Source organism: Dendrobates tinctorius, unplaced genomic scaffold (genome assembly GCF_039654945.1).
Source record: "Dendrobates tinctorius isolate UK_male_01 unplaced genomic scaffold, ASM3965494v1 ptg000011l, whole genome shotgun sequence".
NCBI lineage: Eukaryota > Metazoa > Chordata > Amphibia > Anura > Dendrobatidae > Dendrobates > Dendrobates tinctorius.
This window is the reverse complement of record NW_027361679.1, coordinates 79,554,282-79,576,500: the sequence shown is the minus strand read 5'-3', so window position 1 is coordinate 79,576,500 and position 22,219 is coordinate 79,554,282. Positions and strand designations below refer to the sequence as shown.

The 22,219-nt window shown below is 42.1% G+C and overlaps 1 protein-coding gene across 2 annotated transcripts in view; it reads left to right on the top strand.

The window, feature by feature from the left end:
• The window catches only part of TNKS (tankyrase), a 288,176-nt gene that overhangs the window by 106,029 nt on the left and 159,928 nt on the right, over positions 1–22,219 (top strand). For both annotated transcript variants that reach the window (XM_073543626.1, XM_073543618.1), the window contains exon 6: positions 18,268–18,362. In XM_073543626.1, coding sequence (XP_073399727.1) covers positions 18,268–18,362 — 95 coding nt within the window. The remainder of the gene's footprint in view (positions 1–18,267; positions 18,363–22,219) is intronic.

The following is a 22,219-nucleotide window of genomic DNA, read 5'->3' as shown; positions in this document are numbered from 1 at the left end:
AGTCTACGGATGTCCCTGAGCTGGAATGGTGGAACACATGAAACCACTAAAATATTTGTGTTCAATAAGCATATATGCAAAGAGACTTGTTGCCGGAGTGCTGCTTTAAAAGCCTTTAAGATGGAAGCAGTAGGCACAAAACAATAAGTCTTGTGTTTTATGTTTATAGACCTCAGTCTGATCCTGCAGCCTTGCCCTGTTCAATCTTTCCATCTACTGCTTTCTTAGGGTACCATTACACTAAGCAATGCACCAGCGATCCCGACAACGATATGGATCGCTGGTGCATCGCTAAGTGGTCGATAGTGAGCTGCCACACAGGCAGATCTCACCAGCGACATAGCAGGGGTTGGGGGTCGCTACTTACCTGTCAGACGAGGCGATCCTGATGTCCTCCCGCCCTCGTCCACGCGTCGCTCGTCGGCGCCACAGGAAGCCCAGCAGGAAGTGGCCGACGAGAAATGGTCGAGGACGTTCTCGCGCGATCAGCGATAATCAGCGGGGGAGCCGGTTGGAGGCAAGTATCAGACCTAGAGATATCGCTAGCAATATTGCTGCTACGTCACAAAACCAGTGACTTTACAGCGATATTGCTAGCGATCTCGCTGTGTGTAACGGGGGCTTAACATGTATTGAAAGCTGTAGGGGACAAATAGGTTGCAGCATGACCACAGAGTATGTGTATTATCCTGGAGACACCTAGGTCTTTTAGAATAAGTATGCACAACCTTTTTTTGCTCAAAGGGCCACACTGGCAGATTTAACTAATCAGAAGGGCCATAATAACAGAACTTGTCCCACAAAAAGTATTGTATGAAATTCAATAGCACATGTCAAAATGTATTTTCAATACACATCTACTGAAAAAATGTGTAAGTTTTGTATATTCATAACATTTTGTGTACGGTAGTGTCACCTGTTCCTTCTATGGCTGGAATCTCCACTTTCCTCTGTGATTAGTTGTGGGCTTACAGGCTATGTGCCCACGTAGCTTTTTAAAACGCTCACTAAAAACCGGACTCCTTCCCAGAAATCGCGCGTTTTTTCCGCGTGATTTTACCGCGATTATGATCGCGATTTTGCCGCGATTTTCGCGTGTGATATTCAAGCACTTTCCAAGCGATTTGAAGCATCGCTTGGAAAGTGATTGACAGGTTGGTCACAATCGTCAAACATAGTGTTTGACAAGTGTGACCAGGTTTTTACTATTGAGGCCGCCTATGCGGCCTCAATAGTAAAAGATAGAATGTTAAAATGCTAAAAAAAAAAAAAAAAAAATCGGGGTATATTTACCTTCTAGCGTCCCGCGCTGCATTCCCGGGCCTCAGCGTTCCCAGTAATGCCTTGCGAGACCTGTGATGACGTAGTCTCGCGTTGCTTTAGCGATCTCGCGAGACCGTCATCACTGGACCGTGCCGCAAGGCATTACTGGGAACACTTAGGCCGGGAATGCAGCGCGGGACGCCGGAAGGTAAATATACCCCAATTTTTTATTTTTTATTCTTTTTTTTACAGGGGTATGGTACCCAGGGCCTGGAGGACAGTCTCCTCTCCTCTACACCGTGGGTACCAACCGCACATCAGACGCTTAACTTCCTGCATGGTGGGCATAGCCACATGCGGGAAGTAAGCGATTCTCATGCATTCCTATGGGTGCGGAATCGCGGCAATTGTTTGCGATTCCGCACAAAAGAATGACCATGTGCGGAATGCCATAGGAATGCATGGGGGCGTTCTGTACACGATTTTTTTACGTTTTCACGACGAAAATCGCGGCAAAAACACTTAAAAATCGCTACGTGGGCACATAGCCTAAAGCACCTCCGGTGTCAATACTCTTCATGCTGCATAAGGGGCTGAAACTAAGTGCTAATGAGAGGAGAATGGGGTCATGGAGTAGATGTAACAAGCAAGGATCAGGCGCAGGGCAAGATGGATTGCTGTGGATCCCTTTAAGAGAGCCTGGGGTCAGTACCAGAGCATTTGAAGACAATTACCCTCACTTCTGTACCAGGGATCCCTTTTAAGAGAGACTGGGTTCAGAACCAGAGTGCTTAGTGGAATTTCCCTAACTCCCATACCAATGGTCCCTTTAAGAGACCCTGGGGTCCAGAACCACAGAGCTGAGTGGAACGGTCCTAGCTTCCATACCCGGGGATCCTTTTAAAGAAAGGTCTGGGGTCAGAATCAAAGCGCTGAGCGATTTTTCCCTAACTTCCATACCGGAGATCCCTTTAAGAGGGAACATGTGCCTATGGGATGGAGGATATGTGATGGGTATATGGGAACGGGAGTGGGGGATTCACTTCTGTTATGCGCTCTCTGCTCCTTTCTGGGGGGGCAGACAATGGCCTTATGTTCCCGGGGATGCTAGATTTCTCCCACCCTGTCAGTGTCTGCTGAGGTGTTGTCGTGGAGTGGGAAAACTGTTGCTCATAGCAACTAATCACAGCTCGGCTTCTTTTAAACAGCTCTGGTGAAATGAAAGATGCTTCGTGATTGGTTGGTAATACACACATACACACATTCAATTTTATATATATAGATTTGCATATAGTATTATATATTTCATTATCTGTCCAAATAACTTTGTATGAATTACTACCATATTTTATTTACTAAGCACTTTTCCCTACGTGGCTACCTGTATTAGTGGTGACGCTGATATTACAGAATAGAATTTATTAGGATTGTTTATATTTAGGGAGGTCCTTTCCCCCCTATTCTACTATCATATCTATTTTAATTTGTCCTGTAACATTATATCAATTGTTGCACTTTTGAAGCCATTTTACATACATTTTTAATTTTTGGATTAATATAACATAACCACCTGTTTCTTTAATGATATTTATAAGGCCGCCTCCGTGAACATGTTTTACCCCTTAGTGACCAGGACAATTTTTTTTTTTTTTTTAAATCTTACCAGTGTCACTTTATGTGGTAACGGGAGCGCTTCAACATATCCCAGTGACTGAGTTTTTTTTTTTTTTTTTCATGACACATATTTTATGATAATGGTAAATTTAGGTCATGTGTTTTGTGTTTATTTCTAAAAACAAAAAAACAGTGATTGGAGAAGCAGGAAGCTCATCTGCATATTTCCAGTGCATTCTGGGAAGAGGAGAAGAGTCGCCTTAAGCTGATCGATCACACTGGGACTTGCCGGGTCTCGCTGTTTGAAGACATAGCAAAACCAGGGATTGGAGAAGCAGGAAGCTCATCTGCATGTTTCTGGTGCATTCTGGGAAGAGGAGAAGAGTCGCCTTAAGCTGATCGATCGCTGGGACTTGCCGGGTCTCACTGTTTGAGGACATCGCAAAACCAGGAATTGGAGAAGCAGGAAGCCCATCTGCGTATTTCCGGTGCATTCTGGGAAGAGAAGAGTCGCCTTAAGCTGATCGATCGCTGACACTTGCCGGGCATCAGCAATAGCAATATGGAAGAGAAGAAAATCCACATGGTCACCTGCAACACATGCTACATGTTTACGGATCTTCCGGCCCAAAAACTCAACTTTACCTGTCAGAAGTGCAAACTTGTTGCCCTCTTAGAGGAAAAGGTGCAGGGACTGGAAGAAAGAATAGCAACATTGAAGGTAATTAAAGAACACGAGGACTTCTTCGATGAAGCAGAAGCAACCATTCAGGATACGGAAAGTGAGAAAAGCTTCAGAGCACATACAGAGGCTAAAAAGTGGAGCCATGTGACGAAAAGAAGCCAACGGATCAAGTGGTCATCACCACCCACACAGCTTAGCAACCAATATGAAGCGCTCATGCTGGAAAACGAAAATGGCACAGGTCAGGATGATACCGTATCTACAAGAGAAGACACTATCAACAAAAGAAGTTACTCTGTCAAGAAAAGCGGAAACAAATGACACTCAAAAACACTCACGAGCAACAAGCAGTGCGTCCGGAAAGAAAAGAAGAGTGGTAGTTATGGGCGACTCACTACTAAGAGGCACAGAGGCAACTATCTGCAGGCCGGACATAACCGCACGAGAAGTATGCTGCCTCCCAGGAGCAAAAATCAAGGATGTGGCCAACAGGATACCAACTATCCTCAAATCCAAGGACGACTACCCTTTCCTACTGATACATGTAGGCACAAACGACACGGCAAGAAATGACCTACCAACTATCTGCGAAGACTTTGAAATTCTGGGGAAGAAAATAAAGGAACAGAACGTACAGGTTGTTTTCTCATCAATCTTCCCAGTCGATGGTCATGGCATCAGAAGATGGAATAGGATACTTGGGGTGAACAACTGGTTACGACGGTGGTGCAGGCAGCAAGGATTTGGATTCTTGGACCATGGCGTGAATTACCTCTACGATGGGAGAGATGGGAAACACACATTCGCCAGAAGACTTGCCACACTCATCAGGAGGGCTTTAAACTAAAAGAAGAGGGGATGGGAGGAAAAACAGAAGACAAGAACATGCAGCAGAAGGACAAACTAATCAAGGATACTAGATGTGGTAAAGAGGACCCAAGACAGGGTGCTCAGGAGGAAGCTAAGAAAAATGAAGCAAAACTTCTTTCCTGCATGCTGACCAACGCAAGAAGCCTGACCAATAAGATTGAAGATCTGGAGTTGGTAATGTATGAGGGAAAAATACGACATAGTAGGAATAACTGAGACATGGTTAGACGACAGCTATGACTGGGCGGCTAACTTGCAAGGATATGATTTGTTTAGGAGGGATCGTAAAAAAAATGAAAGGGGGTGGAGTCTGTCTATATATAAAGTCCACTTTAAAGCCCACACTAAGAGAAGATATACAAGAGGGAAATGAAGAGGTGGAGTCTCTATGGGTGGAGATACAAGGAGGGAAAAGTAATAAAATCCTCATAGGGGTTTGTTATAAGCCACCAAATATAACAGAAACCACAGAAAATGTATTATTGAAACAAATAGACAAGCAGTAAATCACAATGAGGTGATTATTATGGGGGACTTCAACTACCCCGACATAGACTGGGAAACTGAAACCTGCGTATCTCAGAAAGGAAACCAATTTCTGTCAGTGACCTAATTATCTGTCACAACTTGTGCAGGGCCCAACTAGAGGGACAGCCCTTCTGGGCTTAATTTTAAGCAACAGGCCAGATAGAATAACAGAAGTATGAGTCGATGGGCACCTAGGGAACAGTGACCACAATATAATACAATTCCACTTGTCCTTCAGTAAGGTGCCCTGGAAGGGGGTTACAAAAAAGCTGAATTTCAGGAAAGCAAAGTTTGATCAGCTTAGAGAGGACCTTCGCCGAATTGATTGGGACAATGTCCTCAAAAATAGCACAGAAAATAAATGGGAAATATTTAAATCAGTTTTACACACCCACTGCGAGCTAGCCATACCGTACAGAAATAAAAGGGCTAGGAACAGGAGAACACCAATGTGGCTAAATAAGGATGTAAAAAGGGCAATAAATAACAAGAACAAGGCATTTAAGAAGCTAAACCAAGAAGGCAATGAAGAAGCATTAAAAAGTTAGAGGAAAAAAATAAAATGTGTGAAAAAACAAATACATTTAGCAAAAGTGGAAACTGAGAGAATCATTGCTAAGGAAAGTAAAACAAACCCCAAACTATTCTTTAATTATATAAACAGTAAAATGATTAAAATTGATGGTGTCGGCCCTTTAAAGAACAATGAGGGTGAAATCATAGAGAGCGATGTGGGAAAAGAAAATGTTTTAATTACTTTTTTCTCAACAGTGTTCACACAGGAAAAGGATTTGCCAGGGGAAATGCAGCGTGATAATGTAAATTCCCCATTAAGTATTACCTGCCAAACCCAGGAAGAAGTGCAGAACCGCCTTAGTAAGATTAAAATTGACAAATCACCAGGCCCTGATGGCATTCACCCTCGGGTATTAAGGGAGTTAAGTAATGTGATAGACAGGCCTCTATTCCTTATATTTAAAGACTCTATAGAAACAGGGTCTGTTCCTTTTGATTGGCGACAAGCAAATGTGGTACCAATATTCAAAAAGGGGTGTAAAAGGGAACCTGGAAACTATAGGCCGGTAAGCTTAACATCTGTTATGGGTAAAATTTTTGAAGGGTTTCTAAGGGATACCATTATGGAATATCTCAATGTTAATAAATGTTTAACTCAGTATCATCATGGATTTATGAAGGATCGCTCCTGTCAAACTAACCTGATCAGCTTCTATGAGGATGTAAGCTCTCAAATGGACCAAGGAGAATCATTGGCTGTCATTTATCTCGACTTCTCTAAAGCATTTAACACTGTCCCACATAAAAGATTGGTAAGTAAGATGAGAAAGCTTGGCCTAGGGGAAAATGTGTGTAGATGGGTAGGTAGCTGGCTTAGTGATAGAAAACAAAAAGTGGTTATTAATGGTGCATACTCAGATTGGGCCAGGGTTACTAGTGGGGTACCACAGGGTTCTGTATTGGGCCCCCTAATATTTAATATGTTTATTAATGATCTAGTGGATTGCTTACACAGTAAAATATCAGTATTTGCAGATGATACAAAACTATGTAAGGTAGTTAACACAAAGAAGGACAGTTTGCAACTACAGACAGATTTGAGTAAATTGGAGAATTGGGCTGAAAAATGGCAAATGAGGTTTAACACAGATAAGTGTAAGGTTATGCACATGGGAAGGAGAAGCAGATGCTACAATTACTTACTAAATGGGAAACTGCTGGGGAAATCAGACATGGAAAAAGACTTAAGCATCTTAGTCAATAAGAAGCTAAATTGGAGTGCCCAGTGTCAGGCAGCTGCCACCAAAGCAAATAGGGTCATGGGATGCATTAGAAGAGGTCTGGGGACACGAGATGAAAACCTAATTCTCCCTTTGTACAAATCACTCGTCAGATCACACTTGGAGTATTGTGTGCAATTTTGGACGCCGGAGCTCAAGAAAGACATTACTGAACTTGAAAGGGTTCAAAGGCGGGCTACTAAAATGATAAATGGAGTTGGTTCACTACAATACCCAGAAAGGTTATCAAAATTAGGTCTATTTACTCTAGAAAAGAGAAGACTTAGGGGAGACTTAATATATATGTACAAGTATATCAGAGGGCAATACAGAGATCTCTCCAATGAACTGTTTGTACCAAGGACTGTGACAAGAACAAGGGGGCATTCTCTTCGTTTGGAGGAAAGACAATTTCTGCACCAGCATAGAAGAGGGTTCTTCACGGTAAGAGCAGTGAGGCTCTGGAATTCTCTTCCTGAGGAAGTGGTGATGGCCAACTCACTGAATGAATTTAAGAAAGGAATGGATGCTTTTCTTGTAACAGTATAGAAGGATACGAATAACAGAATATTGTAGGTAGATGGTTGACCCAGCTTAGGGGGAGGAATTTTTTTCCCTATGGAGAAAATTTGGCTTCTACTTTGGGTTTTTTGCCTTCCCCAGTATCAACAATGCAGAACAGCTGCACTAAAAATAGGCTGAACTAGATGGACTAGAAGGTCTTCTATCGGCCTTCAAAACTGTTACTATGTCAAATTTCTAAATATTTGCAATTTTCAATCTTTGAATGATTATTCCTTTAATGCAGATAGTCATACTACACAAACATTGGTAAGTAGCATTTCCTGAAATGTTTTATTTTCGTGTTTTAGAAGGTTTAAAAATTTTTCAAGGAAATTTACAAAATTAGTTTTTTTGTAACCTATTCAGTTTTGAATTGCCTCCTATATATTGGAAGAACCCCAAATGTATGTCCCGCATGCGTCGTTTTGATGCTTTGGCGACCGCAACAAAATGCAACATGTTGCATTCGACTCAGGTCGCCGCAGCGTCAAAACGATGCATGCGGACGCATCTGCACACATCCGCATGGCCTGCGTACCCAATGTTAGAGATAGGTACGCAGGCCGCATGCAGATGTAGGCGGAGCTGAATGGAGGACGTGCGGCAGTGGGCACGGAGGAACTACACAGCCCTCTGCAGCTCTGACATCCACAAATGTGAAACTAGCCTAACCTGTCACTCTGATTTTACTGAACGCAGCACATGAATTGGAGGCCCCGGAAGTGGAACACCCATTTGACCGGACCGCCCCCAGGTGAGAATAAGAAGTTATTTTTCTTATCGACAGCATTATAGAATGCTGTAGATAAGCTCTGAAAGGCGGTGGCCGTATCTTATATCGGCCATAACCGCTGACAGGTTCGCTTTAAGCCCTCATCCAGCCCCAGATCCCGAAAAATTGAGGTGCTACAAGGCACGGAAATATAATATATACTTTTAAAAGACCTGTAGCTTCTCCATTTTTCGGGATCTGGGGCTGGGATTAGGGCTTAATTTTTGCGAGCCGAGCTGACATTATTATTTATACCATTTTGGAGTACATTCAATGTTTTGATCGCCCACTGCATTTTATTGCAATGCAAAACATTTATTTTGGTGTTTTCATTTTTTTTTTTTTTTTTTTTTATTGTCACGCAGTTTACCAATTTTACTTGCTTCAATAATTTCCTTAAAAGACTTGGAGCTGTGATTATTCGATCGCTTGTGCTACGTATTGCAGGCCTTTAGCCCTGCTATGTGTAGCAGAAATCATCTAGAAATGCCGGCTCTGAGCCGGCGTTCATAAGCTATCTGCATTGGCAAGCGTGGGGGCTTCTGTAGACTCCCAACTGTCAAGCTAACCCATCGACAACCCACGATCATGTGACTGGTGCGGGGTTTGTGATTCACTTCTGGTAAGCACAACTTGAATGCTGCTGTCAGAGAGCGGCATTTAACATGTTAACAGCCGCGGGAGGATCGTGATTCCACCCATGGTTGTTCTGGGCACTTGACTGCTGATCAAATCAGCTGTCATGGGCCGGGCAAGATGTGTGCTCATTACTGGACCCCACGTCAAATGCCAGGACACAACCTATGACGTACCTATAAATCATAGGTCATGAAGGGATTAAAGGAAGCATGGCTTGAATCCAGAACGTATTGCTATGCATAGATGGAATGTCCATACATTGGTAAAGTGTCTGCTCTATATATCCGTGTAAGGAAATTGAATAAATCTTCTATCATTTAGCGCTTCATAATCATATGAAATTAGTTTTATGAGGCCACTCTACACATTAGATTGTTCTCTGCAGTATTTTTACAAGACTGTTTTTTTTTTTTTTTTTTTCTCAAGTATCCTGTAGATAAAACTGCATAGACGCTTATATTGCCTGTTCACTTCAACCATTAATTTGTAAGTTAAAGGGAATCTGTTAGCAGGTTTTTGCAGCATAATGTAGGGGCAGAGACCCAGATTCCAGCGATGTCACTTAGTTTAATGGATGCAGCAGTTGTGATAAAATCAGTTTTCTCTGCTGTAGCTCTAGCAGAGCTCAAATGCTGAGCTGTGTATAAGCCCCACTACACCACTGATTAGCAGCTTTCTATCAATGTACAGTATACACAGAAAGCTGCCAATCTGTGTTGGGGTTTGGTTGGTCTAGGAGGAATGAGACACCTTATTGAAGCTGCAAAACAGCCTGCAATAAGTCACTGCCTCTACATCACGCTGTTCTTGGATTACATACCAAAGTAATTTTCGTTAAAGTGAACCTGTCAGCAGGATTGAGCTCAGTAACCTACAAAGTATGTCAAGTTGGCGCTGTTATACTTATTAAATTGATACTTGGTGATGAAATCCATCTTGTGGTTTAATCTTTATTTTCAGTTTTGAGTTAATGATATGCTCGTGCTTCGGGGCGGCCTGTGGGGATGGGGGTGTTCATGTGGTGCTCTTCTTACATATGCTGCAGCATAATTGCATGTATAATGTGCATTTAATTCTTTTTATTTATAGCATCAAATAAAATAATGAAATGCACATAATGCATGTGATCATGCTGCAGTGCAGGTATCGCCACCTGCCTGCTTAAGGTGATTTTTTTTTCCCTAAATATGTATAATATTAATTACATAAAGTAGGATCAGTGATCTGTCAGAAGCCATACTGATGAATACCTATTCAGAGCACCACATGAAGAACCCAAAAAAGGCCGCCCCGAAGCACGAGCATATCATTAACTTAAAACTGAAAATAAAGATTAAATAGCAACCACAAGACTGATTTCATCACCAGGTATCATTGTAATCAGTATAACGGCACCGACCTGACACTGTCTGTAGGTTACAGAGAAGAATCCTGCTGACAAGTTCCCTTTAAGTGTTCTTTAAGGACTCCAAATATCTTATTTCTCTTAGGCAGAATTCTCATTTGGAGGGAATTGTCAAGCAGTGACATCTATGATGTGTCTGCTATTGTCTCCCAAAGTCATTTGTTATAGTAAGGAAGGATTAGACATACTGATTTTATCCTGCCTTTGCTTTGTTCCAATATAAGTGGCATGAATGTCTGGTAGTTGATTTGTCCCTGTAAAGGCCCCGTCACACACAGCGATCTCGCTAGCGAGATCGCTGATTTTGTGACGCCACAGCGATTTCGCCAGCGAGATCGCTGTGTGTGACGGGGATCAGCGACCGTCCCCCCTGCCGGTTATCTCTGATCGTCGTCGATCGGCCTGGGCCATTTTTTGATCGCTGATCTCCTGCTGGCCAGCACGCATCGCTGCGTTTGGCAGCAAGAGACCAGCGATCAGCGATGCTGGTTTCTAATGTAAACATCGGGTATCCAGGAGCCGCGGCTCCTGGATACCCCCTGTTTACATTGGTAACCAGCTTGCTCGCTGGTCCTGATCGCGGGAGGGGCTGTCTAACGATGTCCCAGCGATCCCATCCATGTCGGAACGTTGGTGCGATCGCTGGGACATCGTTATGTGTAACGGGGCCTTAAGACCAATCTGGGCCTCGGGTAGTGTGGATAGTGAGTGGAAATGCTTTGACCATATGATATCTACAAGTAACGTTTGTTCTCAGATGTGATAGCCATCAGAACAGTATTTGTGAAGGATTGAGGTCCTTGTACACAATAGATGCTCTCGAGGCCATTCTGCAGAGTCTACCACCAGCAGGATCTTCTGTTCCTAAGCCAGCAGTCCAAGAGATTGAGGCTGCTGTGGAAACATTGTGGTTAAACATTATATTCATTTGGGAATTTTCATTAAATACAAGATCATTTCTTTTGAGCTAAAGCACCAAATCGGGTTACTCAAAGGTTGTCGCAGCAGAGTCCTAAAAATAATTGAGTGTAAAACATATGAGATGAAAAGGCTGTCAGTTCCAGAATCTATGGCAGATGGTGTCAGTATGGGTGTATCCACAGCTGAGGAAACGGAAATCTGTTTTCTTCAGCTCAACACATACAAGCCTCTAGCAAAAACTGACTCTTATGCAAGCTGGCAACTGCTTATATGCTATTATGGATTTCATATTGGAAACCAAATGGCCTAGATTGCTTTGTGTGAGATGACGAGTAACAGTCCTTCACTTCAGTGTCATTCTTAATGTGGTGAAGTGTTGATGTGAGGTTTGTACCGTTTGTGCATCAGAATTTTCTATTTTTTTTTCCAGTTTTGAGATGACCATACTTCCATCTTAAAGGGAACCTGTCAGCAGGTTTTCCCCATATAAAGTATGGCTACCACCATGATGGTAATTTTTAACATCATACTGGAATGCTGAAAATAAATTCCTAATCCAGTTTGCAGATCTAAAAAAAAAATGGCTTTATTGTAATTATACAGGGCGGTCCGGTCCAATGGGAGTCTCTGGTTTTGATCTAGTGCCTCCTCTCTCCATGCAATTGCCGCGTTATTCCCTGTTTCGTTTGGATGACGCGTCCTCCGTCATCCACACAGTAGCCTCCATCACGCTCCTGTGCAGGCGTACTTCTATCAGCCCTGCTGAGGACAGAGCGAAGTACTGAGTTGTGGGCATGCTGCGGGAAGGGCCAAAGAGCCCTGATGACCTGGAAGTAAAGCCAACCCATGCTCTCTACAGTACCTCCTTCCAAGAAGAGGAGACTCTCATCGGACTAAGCTCCCCCATATGGGAAGTATAATAAAAGCTATTTTTTGGTTTCTGCAAACAGGATTAGAGCCTTTTTAGAGCATTCCATTAGGCCTTCGTGGTGGTGGCCAAATTTTATATTGGAAAAACCTGCTGACACGTTCCCTTTTAAAGAATATGTTGACTTGTAGTCAAAAGTAATTGGTGACACGAGTGGTGAGAAAGTCCATATATACATGTTGCATTGCGAGACGATACAATCCAACTCTATGGAGATATCCCTTTCACAAAATCTCTAGTTTTCCAACAGGTAAAAATAAACCTCTTCTGTTGGTTAGGGGTCACAATAACACTTTGATGATCTTCCCAAAGCTCTTAAGTAGAGTAGATATGCCAAATACATTCTCTTATCTAGAATGTCATTCTTCTGAAATTTTATGTACTTATGAGGAAAAATCTAAGCTGTCGGTAAAGGAATGGCTCAGAATGTGACAGCTGATGTCAGTGAGCCGAGTTAATATCCTTCTACTGCTTTCTTCCTGGAGGATGGAAATGCACACAGTGACGCTACTGTAGGTCTTTCTCCTTGAGAGTCACCTTTATGATCCTGTACTGCGATGAATCTTGTTGATAAGCTTGCTGGGTTTAGATACTCACAAAATGTACACAGTATAGCAATGCTATGCATAAATTAATATTGAAGGTGTGATGTAAAGCCAAAAATACAAATAATGGTTCTGCATATTTACCAAGGTAGCAGATAAAAGCTTGTAGCCCCATTTCAAGAAATGGGTGGTCTAACAATGAAATGACTTGTATGCACGATATTGATGATGGATTTCCAGTTTTATTTTGATGGCCTTTCATGAAAAATCCACCAGTCCAAGAAAATTATAGCCTCAAATGTGTTAGCCTCTGTCTACATTCCCAATCTGGGAGTGATTGTCTTTTGAAGACTGTCCTTAATGTCTGCTTATCACTTGTTTAAAGGGTTAGTCTCAAGTTTTGAAGTGATCCATTATCCACTGGCTAGAGGATGACTTCTTTCCGGACTGCTAGGACCCCACTGGTCTTGAGAACCGGTGCTATGAAGAGTGTGAATGGTGGTGGATCATGCGTGTAATGCCTTTCCATTAGTTTTTATTTGGACAGCCAAAGATAGCAGAGTGCTAAATTATTTATGGATAAGGGAATAATTTCCAAACTAGAGTAGACCACTTTTAATGTTATGAGCTTTTGAAGCCTTTTTAAGACTAATTAGTTTTGTAACCTTTGTTCCTATACAGCCTGCATACCAAAACAACTTATAAAGGACTTGTGACTCTACAAGATTTTCTGTATACTGATCCTTTTTTTTTTTTTTTTAACTCTTGATTACAGTAGAATCAATGTGTAGTGTTAAGGTACATTCAAGTAAAGGTTTTCTTTGGAGTGGATCCTCTTTAACCCCTTAGTGACCGGGCCAATTTTTTAAATTCTGACCATTGTCAGTTTATATGGTGATAACTCTGGAACGCTTCAACAAATCCCATTGATTTTGAGATTTTTTTTTGTGGCACATTATAATTTATGATAATAGTAAATTTAGGTTGATATGTTTTGTGTTTATTTATAAAAAAAATATCAGAAATTTGACAAAAACGTAAAAAAAAATTGCAATTTTCAAACTTTGAATGATTATCGCTTTAATCCAGATAGTCATACCACAGAAAAACATTAATAAATAACATTTCCCACATGTTGGCTTTACATCAGCACCATTTTTAAAACGCTAATTTATTTTGTTAGTCTTTTAGGAGGTTTAAAAATGTAGCAGCAATTTTTCATTTTTTCAAGGAAATTTACAAAATGTATTTTTTTGAGGGACCTATCAATGTTTGAAGCGACTTTTGGGGTGCTATATATTGGAAAACTCCAAACATGATACCATGTAGTCACTTTTGACAGCAGCAACTAAGGGGTTAAACAGATATGCACGGTGTCAACACTGATCGTTTGTGATACAGCAAGTTGTCAGCTATAGTGGACAGCCGACAGCTGCTGGATTGTCACCTGTATGGGGATGCTATTCTCTTATAGCTCAGGTCAGTAAAAAGACGTATTGGCTGTCATTAAGAGAATAAAGTCCTCAGAAAACTCTTCAGAAACTCTGTTTGAACATCAAAGTGGATTTCTCATGAATAGGAAATGTTCAATCTTTATTTTTTTTCTAATCCTGTATATAAACTAGTGAGTGGGACTTCATGTTGCTTCGGCTCCAAAATATGAATTAATACATGAGAAATTTCACAAAAACTTACATGTGTTATAGCCTTGGCAGCAAAACCTATATCATGTCCTATAATATGAGGCTGTGTGCACACGCTGCGGATTTTGCTGCGGTTCCGCAGCGGTTTTGGCCGCTGCGGACCCGCAGCAGTTTTTGCTGCGGTGTACAGTACCATGATTCCCTATGGGAATCAAAAACCGCAGTGCAGATGGTGCGGAATTTTCCACGCGGTTTTAAATCCGCAGAAAGAATTGACATGTCAATTCTTTCTGCGGATTCCGCTGCGGTTTGCCATCTCCTCCATTGAGGAGATGAAAAACCGCAGGGCAAAACCGCAGAGCAATCCGCAGGTAAAACCGCAGGTCTTTTGACCTGCGGTTTCACCTGCGGATTTTACAAAATCCGCGCGATGAATCCGCACCTAAATCCGCAGGGTGTGCACACAGCTCTGTCTGGTACCTGAAGTTACATGGAACATACTGGCATTAGTAGTTTCGCATTTTGTGCTTGTATTTATGAAATTGTGAAGTCAGGAGAACAGTGGCCGGTCCGTACTCCAGGACAGATGTGCGAATCCACCCTAAGGGTATTTGCAATTGATGCCACAGTATCCTCATAGTTTTCAAGAAGACCCCTTAGAAAATACTAACGGTATTTATCCTATAGTGTGACTTTTCTTGTCATTTTTGCAGCGACTTTGCCACGGTGTGTTTATAATATTTTAAAAACCCAGCTGCTGAATGGTCGGGTCAGTTCTTTTAGCCGCTTCACAGCTTTCGAAGACTGAACATTTGCGCAGCTTGTCGTTTGGTCATTGATGTGCATGTGTTCATTATTTTTTGTTTATTTAATAAAATTTTCAAGCAGGTTCCAGTTGGAATTGGCTTGGAAAAGACTTTGAGAGCATCACCTTAGGCCTCAATCATGCGTCAGTGGTTAAACATGTACATAAAAAAAATAGTACCGGTGTCATCAGTGTGTCTATTGTACCAGCAGTGTGTCATCGGTGTTTTTTGTGGGTGGATGAAAAAATAAATTACAAAGCTTCTTCTATAGTTTTCAGTGTTAATCATGGGCAACACATGGATTGTACACAGACATCCGTGTGCTGTACATGTTTTTCACAGTCTTGTATTGGCCAGTGCTGCCGGAAAAAAATGGACATGTGTTTTGCACGGACTTGAGGTCCATGAAAAACGCGGACATGTGAACAACAATATACCCTAATCTATGTGCAACGCAGACATTTGAATGAGACCTTAGCCTGTGTTTTAATGGCACGGCTGCTGCATGAGGCAGAACCATGCCCACATCATGATCAAATGACCACATGAATCTTCAGCTGCATGAGACTTTGCCTAAAAAGTTCCTTTTAAGAGACGTGTATACACAATCAATCTAACATATCGAAATTACCATTTCTTTATCCAAGAGATTTACTGTGACCGATTTTACGTTCCCATGTCCCATGCCCATAACGGACTGTTATGTACAGGCCACTTACTTTTAGAAGACCACTTATCAACGTAGATTTGGGTGCGTGGTTTAAGTCTAAAGTTTCAGCGTATTTATGACTCATCTGAATAAGGGAAGGAAAAAAATCACATGCAAGTTATATAAGAAAAATTAGACATTGCGGGTGGGTGTTAGGCTGTCACATACATACACTTTCCAATTAACAGTATTCTTTACAAACTTCAGTGAAGATACTCCCACGTATATTTCAAAGTCTAGTCCACAGCTCGTCTTGTTTTAGTGCTTCTGCTCCTTGTAAAACACTACAATATAAGAGGAGTAGGAGGAAAATCTTAGAGAATAGTATTATTTACCGTCTGTTGAGTTGGAGAGTGAAGCTATGTATTCAAGCAGACCTCATTCCCTCATCTACAATGAGCATCTTTAAATGGCTCCACCATGTCCATGCCCAATATAGTAGCAGAAAATGCAAGCTAAGGCAGCAGTAGTTCGTGACTGTCATTTTAAACGAAATCCTTTAGCCATTTTTTTACATTTAATCTGAGAACCGCAGGAGAGCCTGAATCCAGCTATATATCATTTAGTTTGTGTTGGAGTTTCAGTAAAATTGGCATACACTAGGACTAGATCTCACATGCAGCCCGGGCCAGCTAATCAAAATAAATATTTCCATAGATACACTAAGAATGCGTTATAGGCTACCCCTAGTGGTCAAGGATGGCTATATCTTACAAATGTCTAATTCAAATATTTATAAGGGCTATATACATGTTATAATATCAAGATAAAGTGCAGTGCAGCTAATAATATACAGCAATGCAAATAGAGATTGAATGCTATACGCAAAACCAGCTGTTAAGGCAGGAATCCACAGTAAAGTGCCAGTGCATTATATATGGATTCAGTATCTGCATACCAAGGAGGTATGTTTGCATATACAATAAAGAGATAAGGGTAGGGGATACAATTCCAACAAGAAAGGGCAGAATGCTGTAGATAAGCCCCTGATGTCGGTGCCGGCAGCTCATATTTGAAAAAAAGGGTGACAGATTCCCTTTAATATGGACTTCTACCTTAAAGGGAACCTATCACCAGGAATAATGCTGTTAATGGTAGCCTCCAGATATGTGGTAATCTGCAGGTTAACAGCATTGGTGGTGCTGTCCAGTGCCTGCAAGCAGCCGAATGCAGTGGGGAGAAAATGATCGTTATGCTCCCTGCCAGCATTCGGTATTCAGTCATGGGGGCGGGGGCAGCGCCAGTTGTCACTGCTCTGAGTACACAGAGTAACCGTGCCTCTTACCCTGACTGACAGCCGTTCCCAGAGCCAGTGTCAGTCAGGGTCCGGGACGCGGTTACAGCAGTCGCTCTGTATTCTTAGAGTGGTGACAGACCCAACGCCACCCCACTCCTATGACTGAATACCGAACACTGGCAGGGAGAATAATGATCATTTTCTCCACACTTCATTTGGCTGACGCTGGACAGCATCATAATGCTGTTAACCTGCAGATTAACCCCGTATCTGCAGGTTAACAGTGTTATTCCTGGCGACAGGTTCCCTTTAATAATATTAATCCTATAGTAAAGGGTTAATAAAGACACACACATTAATTACAAATTCTTTTAATGAGATAATGACAGTTTTTGACAATTTATTAAGCTGCTAACCCAAAAGAATCCTTTGTTCTGTAAAAAAATAATAAAATCGATATCCATACCTCTCCGCCGTTCACTCATGTCCCCCGCTGCAAGCCATCACAAGGGGTTAACTAGTTTACAACCGAGACCAGTGTTAATGCTACCTGTCCGGCTGTAAACCACTGCATAATGAATGAAATGTCTGCGCAGGCGCCCCGGCTGACTGGAGATGAACTGATTAGCGTGGAAAAAGTTTCTGAACTTTTTCCCACACGGTCAGATCACCACAGGTCAGGCGGGGAGTCTGCACATCCTCAGTGACTACCGCTAATGTCGTTCTATAATGCTGTAGATAAGCCCCCGATCTAACCTGAAAGAGAAGAAAAACAAGTTTTATTATACTCACCCGGGGGAGATGGGCGTCGAAGGTCCGGGTCCGGTGCCTCCCATCTTCTAGCGATGACGTCCTTCTTGCTTCTTGTCACGGCTCCTGTTGAAGGCAGAGCAAAGTACTGCAGTGCGCAGGCGCTGGACCTCTCTGACCTATCCCGGCGCCTGCACACTGCAGTGCTTTGCTCTGCCCTTAACAGGGCAGATCAGTATGCCTGCACAGGAGCCGCGACACGAAGCACGGAAGATGACGACATCGTATGAAGATGGGAGGCACCGGACCTGAGACGCCCATCGGACCGGACAGCCCCCTGGGTGAGTATAATAAACTTGTTTTCTTCTCTTTCAGGTTAGATCGGAGGCTTATCCACAGCATTACAGAATGCTGTAGATAAGCCCAGAAAGGCAGTGGCCACAGCTTATTGCGGAAGAAACGAGACGACAGGTTCCCTTTAAGTAAAGTAATGACTCAAATTTTGTTATTTTTGCATGACGTATAGTGAGACTTTTTTTTAAGTGTATTTGTAAGGTTTTGCTTATTCATGTTTTTCCCTTTTTCTTTCTAGTCCACACCGTTACACTTGGCAGCTGGATATAATAGAGTTCGAATTGTCCAACTGCTCCTTCAGCATGGTGCTGATGTTCATGCAAAGGATAAAGGGTAAGTACCAGTGTCAGATTTTCTGTTTTGTTTGCGAATACAATATCACTTTATTGTGAAAGGTGTATCCTTAAGTTAGGAAGTTATCCCTCATCCATAGGATAGGGGATAATTTCCTGATTGCTAGGGGACAGACTGCTGATGTCCCTACAGATCGGTCCAGGTAGCTGGGGTACTGAAGAGTTGTGCATGAATGGAGCCATGGTTCATCATGCGCATGGTCTCTCCATTCATTCTTTATAGGACTGCTTGAGATTGCCAAGCGCAGTACTCGACTGGTTCCATTAGAATGAATGGCATGCAGTGCGCATGATCAACCACCACTCTATTCACATGGGACTCTTCAGAGCACCGGTTCTGGAGCTTAGTGTGGTCCCAGCATTTGGACTCCAACCGATCAAAAAGGTATACCCTATCTCATGAATAGGAGATAACTTCCAGACTTTGTGGTACCCCTTTAAAACCTTTCCTGCTGGAGGTATTTTGAGCTGCACTGTCTTTTTTTTGTGTTTTTTTTTTTTTATTATTATATCAATTCTTCAAGAGCTGTTACTTGTTTATTTTAATATCGACATAGCTGTACACTGTGTTCCAAATTATTATGCAAAAAATATTTCCTCATATTTTATCTAAATTACCTATATGAATTGCAGTCATTTTTATTTTCCAGTCATCTAATATTCTAGTATAATTGCAATGTTTTTGAACAAACTGCCAATGAAAACAGTATATTTTTAAAAATAAGAAACACTCAAAATGCATGTTCCAAATTATTATGCACAGCAGAGTTTTCAACCTTTTTATTTTTAACAAAAAAATGGTCAATTGTGAAATTATAAGCGTTATCAGCTTATTACAAAATGAAATCAAACAGTTTTCAAGTCAAAACTTTATTCTAGGTGATGTTACATTTGCACATAGGACCCCTTGTTCGAAAGAAGCTTCTGAACTCTCTCATCCATTGAATTTGTCAGTTTTTGGATGGTTTGTGCTTCAGTTGTTTTGCATGTGGACAGAATACCCTCCCAGAGCTGTTGCTTAGATGTGAACTGCCTCCCGCCATCATAGACACTCCTTTTGATGATGCTCCACAGGTTCTCAATGGGGTTGAGGTCAGGGGAAGATGGTGGCCACACCATAAGTTTGTCCTCTTTTATGCCCATAGCAGCCAGAGATGCAGATGTGTTATTTGCAGCATGAGACGGTGCATTATCATGCATGAAAATGATCTTGCTGCGGAAAGCACGGTTCTTCCTCTTGAACCATGGCAGGAAGTGCTGTTTTAGAAACTCCACATAGATTATGGAGTTCATCTTTACCCCTTCAGGGATCCTAAAGGGGCCGACAATCTCTCTCCCCATGATTCCAGCCCAAAGCATTACTCCACCTCCTCCTTGTTGGCACCTTAGCCGTGTTTTCATGGGGTGTCCATCAACCAGCCATCCTCCACTCCATCCATCTGGACCATCGAGCGTTGCACGGCACTCATCGGTGAACAAAACAGTTTGGAAGTCAGTCTTCATGTATCGTTTGGCCCACTGGAGCCATTTCTGCTTGTGTGCAGTGGATAGAGGTGGTCGACAGGATGGCTTACGCACAGCTGCAAACCTCTGAAGGACCCTGCATCTTGTTGTTCGGGGGACGTTGGAGGCACCAGCAGCTTCAAAAACCTGTCTGCTGCTATGACAAGGCATTTTTGCAGCTGTTCTTTTAACCTGACGCAATTGCCTGTTGGAAAGAGTCCTCAATTTTTCCTTATCAGCACGCACACGTGTGTGCTGGGAATCAGCTACATACTTCTTGATTGTGCGATGATCACGATGAAGTGTCTTGGCAATGTTGATTGTAGTCATGCCTTGACCTAAATACTCCACAATTTGTTGCTTCTCAGCAGCCGACACATCCTTTTTCTTTCCCATTTTGGCAAAAAATGTAGGCTGCTTAATAATGTGGAACAGCCTTCTTAAGTAGTCTTGCCTTTATTTGGACACACCTGCCAAACTAATTTGCACAGATATCTGCAATTGCTTTCAGTGATATAAAGAGCCCTGACACACATCACCATCAATGAGTTTAAATGACAAACAAAAAAATTAACCTTATCACTCCTAAACTCTTTTTGCATAATAATTTGGAACACAGTTTGAGGGCTTGTTTTTTTTGCTGAAGAAGTTGTACGTTTGAAAGACCCAATTGACTTTACCCTAAAATGTGTTTAAAAAAAAAAAAAAAATCTAAGTGAAGAGACTAAAAAAAATTGTAATTCTGCGGTTTGTTTTTTTTTGGATTTACGTTTTTTGTTGTGTGGTAAAAAGAACCTTGCCAACATGACTTTTTTATTTTGGCAATGACAAATTTGCATGGTCTCCGATACATATACACTGTGGTCTAAATTATTATGCAAATTGAATTTTAAGTGTTATAAAGATGTAATTTTATTGTTTTCCAAAATAAACTCATAAATGAGTTTGTTTCAGGGCTCTTTGAATCTCTTAAATCAATCTCAAACACTTGTGATAATTAGTTTGCCAGGTGAGCCAATTAAAGGAAAACTACTTAAGAAGGACGTTCCACATTATAAAGCAGACTACAGGTTTCGAGCAATATGGGGGGGAATCTCTACTGCCGCCAAAGATCATGAAATGGTTCAATACCTTGGACAAGGTATGGAAACTCAAGAATCATCATTGTACTGTGAAGTGATTTGTGGCTAATACAGACCACAAATAGATTTGTGCAGATAAAGGCGTAACAAGGAAGGTTTCTGCCAGACAAATTCATCGGCTTAAGATAACAGCAGTTAAAATACCTGACAAAGCAGCAAAAAGATATTTGAAGCTGCTGGTGCTTCTGGAGTCCCACAAACCTCATGGTGTAGAACGCTCCAGAGGCATGCAGCTGTGAATAAACCTACTATTCGGCCACCCCTAAACATTGCTCACAAGCAGAAATTGTTGTAGGCCCAGACTTGCATGAAGACTAATTTTAAACCATTCTTGTTTACTGATGTGCTGTGCATCCCTGGATTGTCCCAGATGGATGGAGTAGTGGACAGTTGATTTATACCAAGGCTGCAACATCAGCAATGATTTTGCGGAGTCATGTTTTAGGCGTGAATCATTGTGAAAGAGCTGGAAGGACTTTTTAGGGTCCTTAACCCCTTTCTGACATTAGACGTACTATCCCGTCCACGGTACCCGGGCTCCTATGACCGGGGACGGGATAGTACATCTAAGGCCTGTTTCACATTTCCGTTTGTTTCCATCAGTCAAAATCCGCCAGTTTGCAAAAAAAAAAAAAAACGGGTCCGCCATTTTCTTTGGCGGATCCGTTTTTTTCCCTATTGACTTGCAGTAGCGGCGGATTTTGACGGATGGTCATCCGTTGGAACCGGTTTTTGACGGATCCGCCAAAATTTTGGCGTACGCTGACTTGAGTGGACGGACAATGAAACTTTTTTTTGTCTGCACGGATCCACACTTTTACACTGAGCATGTCCGGAAGCATTTCCTTGCCAGAAAATTAACCCTAAATCCCGTTCTGGCGGCAGAAAAAATTCTCTTTCGCTCTTTCTTTCTCTTTCTTTCTTTCTTTCTCGCTTTCTTTCTTTCTCTCTCTTTCTCTCCCTCTCTCAACGGCTCTGGCGGATTTAGCCGGCCGTCAAAATACAGAAATATGACACAGGCCTAAGCAATTAGCGGCGCTCCTGGGAGGGGCGCCGCTGATCGCAGCCGGGTGTCAGGTGATTATTACAGCTGACACACGGCACTGTGTGTCAGGGGCAATCACGGACCGCTCCGGCACGTTAACCCCTGGCACACTGCGATCAAACATGATTACAGTGTATCGGGGGATTA